At 44.8% G+C, this 14,538-nt stretch overlaps 1 protein-coding gene across 1 annotated transcript in view; it reads right to left on the bottom strand.

Annotated features, from left to right (window-relative positions):
* Positions 1–13,662, bottom strand: part of LOC105898075 (anosmin-1) — a 38,564-nt gene extending 24,902 nt beyond the window's left edge. Inside the window, exons 1-2 of the mRNA XM_012825073.2 lie at positions 13,390–13,662; positions 7,855–7,902 (exon numbers count right to left, since the gene is read on the bottom strand). Of these exons, the coding sequence (XP_012680527.2) occupies positions 7,855–7,902; positions 13,390–13,581 (240 nt within the window). The 5' untranslated portion in view covers positions 13,582–13,662. The remainder of the gene's footprint in view (positions 1–7,854; positions 7,903–13,389) is intronic.
* Positions 13,663–14,538: the final 876 nt, after the last annotated feature.

The raw sequence follows: 14,538 nt of genomic DNA, 5'->3' as shown, positions 1-14,538 counted from the left end.
ATGTGGATTTCTCCACTGCTGTCATATAAAAGCCTTTGGGGGAGGGGGAGGAGGGGGGTGGGGTGTCTGGTTTTCATCGCTGTCCTTAGATGTGCATTGTCAATCTTCCTCATGTGTTTACAATCCTTCAGCTTTCAAAGATTTATTTGAGCAATTATCCATCCGCCCATCCGCCCAGGGTGGGTCCCCTTCATTCACTGTATAAAAGCCATACTGCATGCAGAATTTAGGAGCTGGGTGATTCAGTAGCTCTTAGAGTCTTAGAGACAGTAAAGGGCCATACGAAACTATGAAAACATCCCGTGATCTGTAGCTTAACTAACACATGGATGAGGGATGGAATTCAACCACAACAAATTCCTTTTAAAGTAGAGCCCATACTACTACCACTGGTCTGAGCAACATGTTAACAATGGTAAAAAGTGCTTAGACAGAGCACTGCCTTAGCCCTTTGAAGGGAAAAAAGAGAACAGGGCTGAATTGCCTAGCAGGTGGTATCAAACAGACATTCTTGAAGTATAACCTCAATTATTAATTTAAATGCAGTCGGAGAAGCAGACAACAAAAGGACTGGGAGGGATAGCTTGCCAGAACGGGTTGGGAGGGGAACGAGGAGGTTGGGGTGGGGGGTGGTGTTGTGGGGGGGGGGGGGATTCTATGAATTATACATGCACCTCACAATCAGAGGTGCCTGTCTTATTTATGAGCTGGAGAAAAAAGCGAAACAGCTCGTGCAGCACTGGGCTTTGTCTGCAGTGGAATGTAATAGCCAATTCACTTAATTCTTAATGATCCTGACGTCTCGCGCAGACAAACCCCCAACCGCAGTGGATCAAACTACATCTGCGCCCATTCAACAGTTGCTCTTGTTCTGTTCTTGTTGATGTTGTTTGTTGTTGTTGTTGTTGTTGTTGCTGCTGCTGGTATCATGAAACGGCGTCTGCTGTAGATCTGGGAGTGTGGGTTAATTGGTGTTGATAAAGCGGTGTAGGGAGCGCAGGGCCTGATAGCGCCGCTGTGGCCCAAGCGGAACTTATCGCTTCTCTCGGGGCCCCGTTTACATTCTGTGACAATTAGACTCAACAGGATGCATCCATCATGAGAGGTCAGATGGCTGATAAAAGAGCTGCTTGGTGGGTTTCAGGGGCCACAACCCTGGGAAACTCAGGCTCTCTCAGCGCAGTGCCTGGACCATCCTGGCTAGCCTCTCATGAGATTTATCGTACAAGAACACAAGTCTTCTTAATGTCCACGATATTTAAGAGGTGAGGACTGCAAAAGACCGCAGTCTTGGAGAGATGATGGACACATCAAATGCCACTGAACACAAACTAATGTGTGAATCTGCTCTCTCAGTTCCAGCTCTCAATAAACACTCCAGACCAGCTCATGTGTGCCCATGGCCAGACTTTGGTTGTGGTCTAAATTTAATGGCAGTCATGTCTTGTTGTGAGTATGCAGTCTGAAGTGAGGAGTGGAGATGTGGACCAATCACTTTCAATCATCTGTTGGGGAATGCGGCTACAGTATGTTGCGATTTAGAGAGCCTGGAGGCTTCCAAAATAATTAACATGCTCCATTATTTCCAGCTCAGATCAGCTGGAAGCCATAGGGCAAAGTAATGGCAAATGGAGGATTGAAACGGCTGCACGTTTCAGAGGATCAAGACAGGGATTAGGACAGAATGGATGACTTTTTGATTACTGATAAATTGGGTGTCCTTAGGAATCTGAGCAGGCACCACACACTCCCCCGACATACTGACCAGACAGGCGCGAGGCTTAAGATAATTGAGTAGCCCTTGCAGAACCATTTCAAGTAAATCTCAACAAATGTCAGTGTTGCTGCTGAAAACTGATAAACACATGCAGTTTGTCAATTGTGCTGTTTAGCAAAGAATGTCATCATATCATTATACCAATCCAGCCCAAATACATTTTGGGACTTGCATATTTTAAACAAATAGAACATGTTTTATGTATCTCCATATTCTTAAGTGTCTATACATTGCTCCAGTGGTCTCATCATTGTTAGTTTTGGGTAGATTGTTATTAATTGAAACATCACTTTGGTAAATTGTTTGGACACAAAACAACTCAATCAAGTGGCAAACATTCAATGCATCAATGTTGACCTCTATCTCATGTTATCTTCCCCTTTTCAGAGGGGCTTAGCTGATCCATCTGCATCATCTCTGGGTAAGTAAAGCATGGGTATCCAGGGAGGACAGAACTATCAGAGGAACTTGTGGACGCTGATAAGCAAGATAGGCCCTTAAGAGCCCCAGCACAAATTCTGGCATGAGAATAATCACAGGCATTCTTTCTGTGACAAGTCTTTATAGCTTAAAGAGGATTTTACAAGCTGTCCTAATTCAGATAATCCTCCTTCAACACCAGCAAAATTAAAAAACAAGCTGTTATTTGACATGCAGACACATCAGATCATGACAGCTGTACAAAATAGATTATTTCTCAATCAGGATATATTTGGAACATAGAGGCTAAATAAGAACACATTCCTGACGACACAGTTTAACACGCATGCAGCCAACCCACTTTCAATATATATATAAACAAGCTGGCCATAGATTTTCAACTGTTTGAATTCCACATGAAAGACACCCCGCTCCCTTTCAGACATTACTGGTCTGAGAAATGAACAATGACCCTGGGAGAGTGAGTTAGACCTCAGCAGGACGCCACCTCTCCGTATGCCCCAGTCCTGCTCCTCTTTGCTTTTTTTTCTCCCCATCCTTGCCACCCACCATGTGAATAATGAGCTCCACAGATAGCAGGCAACAGCACGGGCCCCCTCCCTCACCCAATGAAACTTAACAGCCATGTCCAGAGCTGCTCCTCCCTGCAGAGAGACTGACCGGCCCTCCACGCCACTCCTCCGCCACCCACACACCCAGCCAGACTCACAGCCCCTCGTCCCCCCAGACCCACCGCCCCTCGTCCCCCCAGACAGACGGCACACCTTCCCCACTGCACAGGCACAGAGAGACGAGGTGCATATTAGTGGATAAGGGATCCATTAATATGTTTAGTGAAGCCACTGTGGAGAGCTATGAAATACTGAGAAATGAATGGCCCGTGTTAAGGCATCTGCTAGAGATATAACAACACCATGAAGAGAGAGAGAACCAGAGAGAGAGAGAGAGAGAGAGAGAGAGAACCAGAGAGAGAGAGAGAGAGAGAGAGAGAGGGAGAGAGAGAACCAGGTAGAGAGAGAGAGAGAGAGAGAGAGAGAGAGAGGGAGAGAGAGGAGAGGAGAGAGTGCACAGGCAGAAGTGTCTGACATCTCAGTATAGAAAAGATGGACTGGATCCAGTTAAGTCTCAATGCAACGGAACAGGGAAAAAAATGGCAATTTCACAGTCAGTGGCGAGTGACTTTCAGCTGTAGTCTGTGCTGTCTATGAAGGGGGCACACCTCATGCACACATTGCCAGAGGTGTGAGAGTCTGGCTGAAGAGAACCAAAAGGTGCTTTGATGCATTTCCTGCCAGACAAGGAAACCAGCTTTGCCACACAATAAAACAGCCACCTAGCACCTACCCCTTTTTTCAGAGGAACCTTTATGACTGCTGGCCGCCAAAGAAAAGATGACCACACAAAGACCTCACAGTGAAACGCCAGCGCTCTCCGGCCAAGTTTGGAGCAAATGGGGAATGGGATATTTTCCCCCGAAGCAAAAAGTTATTCCTTAAATGAAGATTAATGAAGATGCATACTGCGCCAGTGCTACCGATTTAATTTCACCGGACTGATTGACCCAGAAACAACACTACCGTTGGGGACGTCTGACAGTTCTCAAGCGCAAGAACACAGAGGAGGGAGAGGAAATGGCCAGTATTTCAAAAGCACTCTTCAATGCAAGCCTTTAGGTGCGCCGTGATTATTCTGCTGACCTTTTTCACTTTGCCTTCTAATTCAAAGGAAAACCTCAAGAGTGATGCCACTGAATAAACACGCTCACAAAACCCATATCCCCTGGGCTTCCTCGCACAATGGGCACTATTGCAAAAAGCACAGTCTCAAAAGAGACACCTGGACATGTTCAGTTCCATTAAGGACAGGCACGACTCCATGCAATTAAACAGCAGTCTATAGACGACATCGACCATAAAGATCTTTTCTGCTGGCTGATGAGGAAGACCTTGGAAGTAGAATAAAGAGGGGGAAGAGGAGGCTGGAGCAGAGTCTTACAGCTAAGGGAGACGGAGTTAGAGATTAATGAATTAATCCTCTTCTGCTCTGCAACAGGGCCTTCTCTGTTCGTGGACATATTCATTTCACCCAGAAAGACAGGGGGAACACTTCTACGGCTTCGCTTTTTAAGTGCTCCATTTAACATTTTCAGGAAACAATGTAATTATATTTGGATAGGTTCCTATGGCTGCACTGGCCAACTGAATAATGCATGTCGCTGTGGAACTGGGTTTGAGAAATAACTCTTTGCAAATCAACTCCGGTGTTTGATTTTATGCTTGAATCTTGCAGAGAGCCGTCCTGATTGTACTCGGCGTACTTCAAAATGTTGGATATTTGTGATTGTTTTGATTGCTTCCATCCCCCTCCTTTACACTTGCCATGGAAGAGGAGCCAGGCGTTTTCAAACTCTTGGTGGATAAGCCCAGTTTTGCTTTCCTTTTTTTTTCAAGTGGTTGTATGAAAGATAAAGAAGCAACATGACAAAAACCTTCACAAAGGCTGGCATTCCGGCCTCCCGGCGTCTCCCGGCTCAATGGGGAAATGGTGATGTTATAGCATGCTAATGACTTCCCGGCGGTCCAGAATGTCCCCTCTCTCTGCTCCAGCAAGAGGGCAGTGGGGTTAATTACCATGACAATGGGCACACTGGCAAGTGGGGCCAACTCTGGACACTGCATATGAGCTGGCCAAGATTACGTTTCCCCCCCACTCAAATTAATGCTGGAGGCTTTGATTTCCAAAAGTGCTGACAGACTAGAGGGGGGTGGGTCAGAATCTTTGTTTAAATAATTAACCAATCTCTCCACACATTATCTGCCCGGGGACCCCAGTGGGAGCCTTTAACAAACCTCTCAGTGTAAGAGACTTGATCCCCACAGCAGTCACAGGGGGTTTGCTTGGGCCAGTGCTTTTATCGTCCTGTTTGACTTCCACTGAGGCTGTGTGCTGTTGATGAAGTGAGGAGGCTAATCGGTAGCTGTAGGGCCATTCACACGCCCAGCACTGTAACACTCTGGCCTGTGGGAAGGAATTGTTCAACATGGTCACAATGGCCAAAGCCTTTGTGAGCCAGTCGCACTGAAAACCTCAATAAACCACTCTGTCAATTATGCAGATCGGTAGAGTATATCTGAACTCTATAAACACATACAATGGCGAAAACAACTGCTCTACTAACTCTATTTAAACTCAACTTTTGTGTGGAGTTGAGTTTATAGGGCTCTAAACATTATGCTGTCGTATTATGCACTTGGAAAGAAATCCAATACTACACAGGCATAACTGAATTTGCAATATAGCCCTGTGTTCTTGGAGCTGTTGGGGGTTTGATGACAGCATCCCCAAGTTATTTTGGCAGTAGTAATGCCAGATAACATTGCCTAGCATAGAAAATAATTACATCATCTACATCTGTATCTAATTCACACCAAAAATATATTATTTATCTTCACACAAAGTGAATGAGGCAAACTGACATGCTTGTTTCAGGGAGTGAGGGCAAGATGTGCATGAAGAAGAAAAAAGGCATCCCAGGCATTTTTAGCTTTCTGTGATATAGATGGCTGATTATGAAAACAGTGTGCTGTGCTTGGACACGCATCCAGCCGCATCCTTTTCGAACAGAAAACTCTTGATGAATGACTTTGGGATCGCTTCGTGCCAGGAGCCAAGGTTGGCTATCTCCACAGAAAGGAGAGGAACAAGCTTAGCTGCATTGAAAAGGGAGCCTGAGCCTTGAGAGATGCCCTTCCATCTCCTCCTTCAGGCACTCAGACAAGCTCATTAGTCTTGACCTCGTAAAACCTCATCTGCCTTTAGCTGGATGAGATCCATTTTCGTTTTGCCCCCAAGGCCTTTGGCAACAGCTCGCGGCTGCTCCTTTCTGCTCCACTTTTAGAAGCCATATTTTCACGCTAATAGCGCCACTGTTTATCAGCAGACACAACAAGCACATTGGCAATTTAAAAACAAATTAGTGGAAGCGGACATGTGATGGCAAAAAGATTAAATGGGCTGGCCTTAGTAGGTTTCTCATGCTGTCAGGCTGGACCATTAAACATAGCTGTTCCTTTACAAACCATGGATGTCACAACCATGACATAATGGACTGTGATCTGACAAGCGAGACTAGTTTGTGACAGTGTTGCAATCTGTACAGTCTTTACCCGTGTTTTAAGGGGAGTTTCCCCATAGAGAAGGCACACATGCGGTTCAGCCTGGCACTGTCTGTGTGACTGGAGTGAGTGCTTAGAGAACGTGAAGCGATGTCCACGTGTCAGGGCAATGTGACGCACAACACAACTCAAAATATGCATGATTAGTGAACTAGGCCTTCCTCATGGTTCACAGAAATGATGACATGGTCAGATGGCACACACTATGGATGATACCCCACATCTCAAGTCTTCAAATGTATCACATAGCTGCAGTTCAACAGATCCATTACTTGTCTTTAAAGAGCATACTGGGTTTCCAGCAGTATCGCCTGTGTTCTAGTCTGACTTTAATGGGGGGAATCTCCATAAAATATGAGCTAAAGTATATCTTTCGACACTTTTATGTACTTCATCTTGTGTTTATCAAAACTACAGGAAAGTCATGGTTTGACAGCAATTTTGTCAACACCTCATGGAAAACAGAATGAACTGTAAACTCCTTCCACATGAAAGAAAACCAAACAGTGCAATCAAAATACGAGCACTCATCCAATCACATGTCTGACAGTAGAAACATCTGGGCACCAGTAAAAGACAACATTCTATGCACAGTTTATTTTCAATCCTTTCCACGCCAGCCGTCTACCTCTGACAACCTTTTGTAGCAAAAGTATGCAGACTGGTGCCATGAGCCGAGAAAAGAAAAACAGACAACATCACGGCACTGAGTTTGGTCTTGTCCCATGTGGCCGTAAGTAAGAGCGCTCCTGTTAAACAGGTTCCTTCTCCCCCTGAATGCTCGGCCCACAGTAGGCTCATGAAAACTGCGAAGGGGATGTCAACAGCTCAGGGGAGAGCTGAGAGAACATGTCAACACCACCCCTGAGCTGGTCGACACGCCATCCGCAGCCGGGGCAATGAGACACCGCTGCACCAGCGCTCCACCGGCGCTCCACGGGCCCAGACACTAAGCAAATGACAAGAATTCAAATGAGCAGGAGTCCAGTCCAAGTATCCGAGCGCTACGCTTATTAGATTTGACATGTACGTTCCAAACAGCCAACAACTTCAGCCTCACCTATTATGAGTGAGAGGGGGAAACTGGCTGGCGATAAAAGATGTAGATGTGAATCTGCACTAGTTCCATAAATGAGGTCTATAAAACACTGGGAGTTGCAGAGGATGTTTGTGCAAGCAGCAGGAGCCGGCATGATGACAGTTTGGACATCCGACAACACAAACACACGCACAGTGATTATCCTCATCTGATAGTGTGGAGGCAGAGCTGTCTACACACAAGCTTATCAGTGGGCTGTTCTGTCTGCATCTAAAACTCCACATTGCCACTATTGATATGCCATATAAAAAACTGTAAATGTAACAACTAACAATGTTGTGGTATATCGCTAGACATAATTACATTTTATAGCACCATGTCACATTGCCCAAAGAACCCCACTTAACCGCCTGTTACTTTACCTTTGAGCACTGTTTGTGATTTTGACACCATGCCAAAGATCCATTACTCTGTAAGGAGAGAGAGAGAGAGAAAGAGAGAGAGAGAGAGAGAGAGAGAGAGAGAGAGAGAGAGGGAGGGAAGAAGAGAGAGCATTAGTTTGGGTTGCATTACCAATACAAACAGTTGCATTACATTTAGAATCAGTCCACTGATTTATTTGTGTCCCCCCCCCCCCCCCGTATTTCAAACACTCCCAGTAATTAGCTGCAATCACAGTGGTTATTAATTAAGTATGTGTATATTCTGTTTGGAGCTGCTACAGATGGCTGAAAGATGTGTGAGAGGCGAGGCGAGCAAGTCCCTGGTCAGTTTCACGGACGCCAGAGGACACCATGACCCCAGCTCTCATCGCAGCCTGCTTTAGCTAACCTCCTGACATCTGAGAGCTTATTCAAACAGGAACTTGTGTCAGCACACTTACATGGAGCACAAACACCTAAACCACTCTCTAATTTCTCTTAGAGGGCCCGAGTTATGGCTTCCATGAACTCAGACATGTTGTCCTAAGTGTATTGGGTAACAATGTAGTTTTTCCTGTTCACTTTCAAAATGTACCATGGAGGAGCAATTACAGGCAGCAATTTCCTGGGTTCCAGTGGGGAGACATGAGCTTTTAACTTCCAGCCTTGGCAGTGCACCCCTGGTGTAGATATGAAATACAATGACACAACATTATGCGCGACAGTTTGGCTGCTGGGGATGATGCTAATTTGTGGATGTTCTCTGAACGGACCTAGTCATCTAGCATTTTTATTCATTTTTTTATTTTTTATTTCTGTTTAGAGATTTGACTTGTGAACATGGCAATAAAGTGCTTTAGCAAAACTTAGTCATTGAGACAAATGTGAGGCTAATAAAAGGTCACTGCAGGCAATGAATCAGTGCTCTGTTCCTTACATTAGGGGACACAGCCAAAATTCACTAGTCTGCGATGCTAAGAGTCTGCTTAAGTTCAATGTCAAGTTCAAAGCCTCCTCAAACAATGTAATCCACTGGAAATTCCCTGTGAAACCTTGGGAGAGAACTTATCATTAAAGGACTTAATTTGCCGTCCAGCTCCAGTGGGTGATGTGCAGACAGTGTCAAGGATAATGGTCAACAGGCTTCAAAGCCATCCGTGGCTGAGACTCTTTTTAAGTTACTCAGATACCGTCCCAATTCAGACGAGAAGCCGCTGCCTACTTCACAGCATCCAGGAGTATTTCCACAGGGGGGAAGAGGAGACTTAATGCGTCACCTGCCCTCATTCCATTTCACCTAATTCAAAATTCTCTTTTTCTGCTCTGAACTTGAGGGGAGTTATTTTTCTGATCCCAGTATGGTACCTGCATCCTGCTGATGGTAAGAGAGACAGAAAAAAGAGACGCAGCGTGGGAGGAAGAGAGAGAGAGAGAGAGAGAGAGAGAGAGAGAGAGAGAGAGAGAGAGAGAAATAGAGAACAGTAAATCATGTTTTAAAATTGTCCTCATGGTTATCCCACTAGCCGTCACTCACAGTAATTTATATGGCTTGTCACGGCCACTGACAAACCCTTACATCATGGCCAGTGTTTCTGACACCTCTCGGAGCACATCAGTCATCAGTGGCAGGGCTCTGTGGAGAGGTTCATTTGGATCTGTGACAGCATCTCTGTACCACGAGCGCTCAGTGGGATGTTGCCCCAGCTGTTACAGCCTGACCCCGCCATGTCACGGGCCGACGAGGGATAATTATAGGTCAGCTCCTCAACCCTTAAAGTCATGAAGACATTCCTGCTTGACCTGAACATTATGCAGAGGCTTGCACGCTCCTTTGCAGTTGCAGATCAATTGCTTTTGCACTGCGTCAGTACAGCTGCTGCTGCTAAAATGAAAAGGAGCCAACCGCGCAGAAGCTGAATGACGGTGCATCTGGGAGCCGGGAAGATGTTTAAGCCTTGTTGATACAGACGTGGAAACACAGCATTCAGATCTGGTTTATGGTCCTTGTCAGCTGAGAAGACCTAGCAGGTGACCTGGAGCCTTCCTGTTTAGATATCTTAGGGGGAATATAGCCATGGCTGCCTTAGTAGAGTATGGGCCTGCTCTTGTAAAATTCCCATCAGCTCAGAAAGGCGTTCTGCACACTGAGTTCACAGAATATCAGCTGCGGCTGATTAGGTCTCGTTATCAACATACTCCTCCACACCACCTCATTAAGCCATAGAAACTGTATTCAGTTGCAGTGTCAACCTGAAATTGACATAGTTTGGAGCAATAAAGTAGCATTCCAGTGTACTGTTCATGGGGGATTCTAAGGGGCACTCTCTACCCCTCGTAGCTCTTCAGCATGTTTAGAGTGTCTTGATTACACAGCAGTTAAGATAAGCTTCCTACATACACCCTTAATCCAAACAAACCAATCCCTGAGACAGGCCAAAGAGCACAAACCTCATCACTCCACGTCTGCTCAACATCTGTGAGCATGTACTTAACCTACACGCTTTCCCTCTATTAGGATTTTTAGTGTGAAACACATGGGTTCAAATAAACACACACATTGGACACATTTAGTCAATGAACATATGAAATTAGTGGCCTAACAGTTGGGAGCTTGCCCTTAAGCTGTGAGGCGTCAGTGAAGTGAGGTATCGGTGCAGTACTAGGGGCAGAGACTGGCCCAGAGGGCCCTGGTCATAGAGCACCCTGCAGAGAGGTGAAGCCAGGCAACATAAGCCTCCATTCATCCCCTGTCATGATCACTGAAGACCTCCACACACGAGACGAGCTGTGGCTGCGGTTTGATTCCAGCGTATTTAATATCAAAGATGAAACAAGGGGACACGGCAACACCACTTTCCACTGTTTTTCTTTCCGATGGTTAATAACACAGGTCCCAGTGTGCCACACATTACACCCAACAGCCTCGACATGAGTGCGGGGCGAATGAAGCGTGGAGTTTAACATGCACCATTTTATGGCTTCACATGGAAAAACAAGCCCTCATTGACACACCTTGTTTTTTTGCTCTGGTAGCCCAGCACATTAATAATCCAATAGAAGGGGGGGATGCCTTCAGAGCATATTAGGGAACAAACTCCCAGTTTAACTTCACACCGTCAGCCACAATATTTATGAGTGGGAGTGAACCTCTTTCTATGCTGGAAAAGACACAAATCAGCCATATATGACCTCAAATTTCTAAAAAACACTTAATGTGTTGGCTTAACTTGTCCTTAACCCAGGCCAAGCGACGCGATGAACAAAGCAATACAAAACATGCTTCAACTAATCTACTAATGATAGACTCCACCAAAATAGACAGCAAAAAGCACTCTGTGGCAGTATGTGGCCGCCGGAGCAACTGGTGAGAGTGCCTCAAAAATGTCCCAAGTGTCACGTTATCACAGAGGCCATTAACGCCACTGACCGTTACTGAACCATCACTCTAATATCACAGCACCTTAAGGGTACAGGGGCTGCTCATAACAGTGATCCCAGTCATGTTCATCCTTTGCTGCATGTCTGCGTTGGAAAGTAGGGCAGGAACTAAACTCTTGTGTTGTATACTTCCCAAACACAGCAACACCCACGTCGCATCCAAATGCATGCATGATTAATGAACATTTTAGTATGACATTTTCCATTTCAATCATTTGTGAGGCAGCGAAGCTCAATAATAAAATCTGATCTGATGCCTCAGCTGCCTCTTCAAAGTATACCTCCATATGGGTGGAAGAATGCCAGAAGCCCTACATAGGAGCTGATCACATGAGGTTACGTTGCTTTTGAGAGAAGGTGACCTCACCGAGGGAGAAGCAGAGAGACACAGAGTGTCCTCTATGAAGTGTGACGGTGGCATTTGGTGGCAGGGGCAGGGGCACAGGGCTGGGGGTGGGGTGGGGTGGGGAGGGCTATGTTTTTGCAGCTGACCAGACCCCTATTTCCACATGAAAGGCCTGCTGAGAACACAGTCCATTCGGTAGTCCTCTCTGAGAATCAACAACAATTGCATTCTATTCTTAGCACTGTTCAATCCTGTCCAACCAGCCTCTTATCAAGAAACAAATACATCATTTTTCACATCCCCATTTCCTGCTTGGGGGAAATGCCTAAAGCCAAAAGCAACACAACATGTAACACTCAGCTCAAGCAAGCAAATAATAACATCCTCGCTACAAAACTTTATTTCTTTTCACTGTTTTTAGATGGTCCCGTAGTCCAACCATTTGCATATCTATCTGGCCAAGACTTGTTTCAGGTTACATGGCTGAAAAAGAATGACTTAAGGTGGATGCTATCAGTTCTGTAGTCTATTCTTTTCATTCCTGGAAAGAAGAAATGTTCCTTCTGTCTTTTTTCAAATAAATGTGATTGTAATGGTAACTTGATGCGTCGTTTTGCATACCTCTTTTATACTGCAAATGTATGTTGCTACCATGCCAAAGAGTGACAAACTTGCACACAGTGTGTGTAAGACCTGTCTGTGAATTTAATAAAAACACCAATGAAAGAGTGCAGTGACCAACAAATGCAATTTTGTGTGGTACAATTAGAACATCAACTACAAGGCTGCTATGCTAATGCCACCGGTAAAAGAAAGGAGATAGTAGCTCAATGAAAAGTAAGAGGAGAAAAGATCTATTGCCGTCCCTTTTTAGTGGGGTCTGGGAGAGAACAGTGTGCCTAGTGAAGGGTGAAAAACAACTTCTGACACAACATACCAAATAGCTCAGAGGAGGAGATGGCTAATTCCTCCATTGATGAAATGGTCTAAACACCTACTACAATGGGGACAACATAATTTGCTACTCAAAATGCAACAGGAATGAATGGTGGAAGGTGGAAGATCAAGTAGCCTGTGTATTCCAGCAAAGAATATGAAATTTGACAGTCTGGATGGCCAAGGTGGAATTGGCTACAAGAGGCACTCTGTTCCCTCAGTGAAAAGTCAAATATTTACCACGTCTTTTGAGTAAAACGTAATTCTTTACCCTCCGTTTCTTAGTAGAGTATGTACAGAAATCATAGCCATCATTTAACAACTAGATTAAAATGATATGGGACTTGAAGCTAACAAAGAGTCCGTAAACTCTGAGAAATAACATAGTCCTACGTGCAGGTATTTGTCCACCTCCATATCTTCTTTTTTTTTTAATATTGGTCTGGTTTTTGTCATGACCAGCTGAACAGGTAGGTGTTCCATCCATTTCATTTCTGAAATCAGCACCTTTCGTTTCAAAATAGCCAAGGCAGCCAAATGATACCTAAAGTCTTGTAAAGCAGTTCTCACTTGCCTTATCTTTCTCAAGATGTTTTAAGCATGTGTGCGAGGAACATACAACAAAAACTTAATGAAGCTCCACTTGGACTGTTAACGGCAAGTCTAAATGTGCGCGCGGGGTGACCAACAGAGAGGGTCGCAATAAGCCATCACTGCATTTGTAAAACAGCTGATATGCTGATGTAAGGAACATTTTCAAATAAATATCATCACACAAACTGGCATTTGAATAACTCCACATGTGTCAAAGCTACCTGAAAATGCTTGAAGAACGCCGATATGCGGGTGATGTGAAGGCTTAGACATCTCGAAGCGCATCTTGCTCGGTAAACGCTACTGGTGAAGAATGACTCGTCGTGTTTCCTCGCACCAACCTTCCCTGGGTTCGAAAGTACTATAATCCATAAACAAATGGAAAATAACATAACTGGACTCCTTTTGGACATTGTGCAACCCAATGTTTATCCGCATGCAGTTGGCGCTACTATGCGCTTTGACTTCGCTGGAGAAACTAAAGAAACTTCAGTTATCCACCAGGGAGGAGTCAGGAGCGCGTGTAGCTCGCTATTGGATGAGCTCAAGGTGATTGACGAAGGCGACCAGTCCCCTAAAGCAGGTAGGTCGAATCCATTAAACGTTGGTGTAAGTAAAGCTTACACGGCTTCCTAGTGATGATCTACATGGAATCAGCCAAGATCAAGCAATTTCACGAAAGGCGTTATAATAATAAGTAATAACATTTTAGCCAAAATTATTTTCCTTCTGCTTTATATTATGAACTTTTGGAGCCATTCTCTGAACATGCTACAATTTCGCTAACCAGGTTTGACCTCCTAAATGTGTTTGCGATCCACATTAGATCATTTATAATTAAGTCTATTTGGTCTTGATTGTTTGGATAAACCTTTTGAGGTTTCAGCTATTTACTATTGATGCAATGTGTAGGATGTCTCACCTGTATTGATACCTTAACAACTCCAAACAGACAATGAAATGATGATATTGCAAATTCCAACAAGTTGTTTCTCCAGAATTTGGAGCGGCTTTGCACAGCGAGGAATAGGGAGAACACGACATTTGGTGGAAAAAGGTTTGTAGGAATCCTCTTCAAGTCAGCGTTCAAGAAGAAAGTTCCCCTAGAGGTTTTATGAGTTGTTTCGTACTTACAGAGCACTCTGCTCTGCTCCGCCCTCCTAGGCTGTGTTAATGTAATGAGCATTTATAGGTGTGCTCTTCAAGCAACCCAGGGCAGCACAGAAACAGAGGCTCCCATAGTCAGTCGATCTGGCCCAGAATACATGCGTGCCTTAGGCCAGCCATTCTGTGTGCCAAGAAGTCTCTCTAATGAGACTTCTGCGTTAATAAAGCCTAGTGGATAGGTACATAGTGGAAAGCAGGGGAAA

Source organism: Clupea harengus, chromosome 2, assembly GCF_900700415.2.
Source record: "Clupea harengus chromosome 2, Ch_v2.0.2, whole genome shotgun sequence".
NCBI classification, from domain to species: domain Eukaryota; kingdom Metazoa; phylum Chordata; class Actinopteri; order Clupeiformes; family Clupeidae; genus Clupea; species Clupea harengus.
The sequence above is the reverse complement of the archived record's forward strand: the minus strand, read 5'-3'. Positions and strand labels throughout refer to the sequence as shown.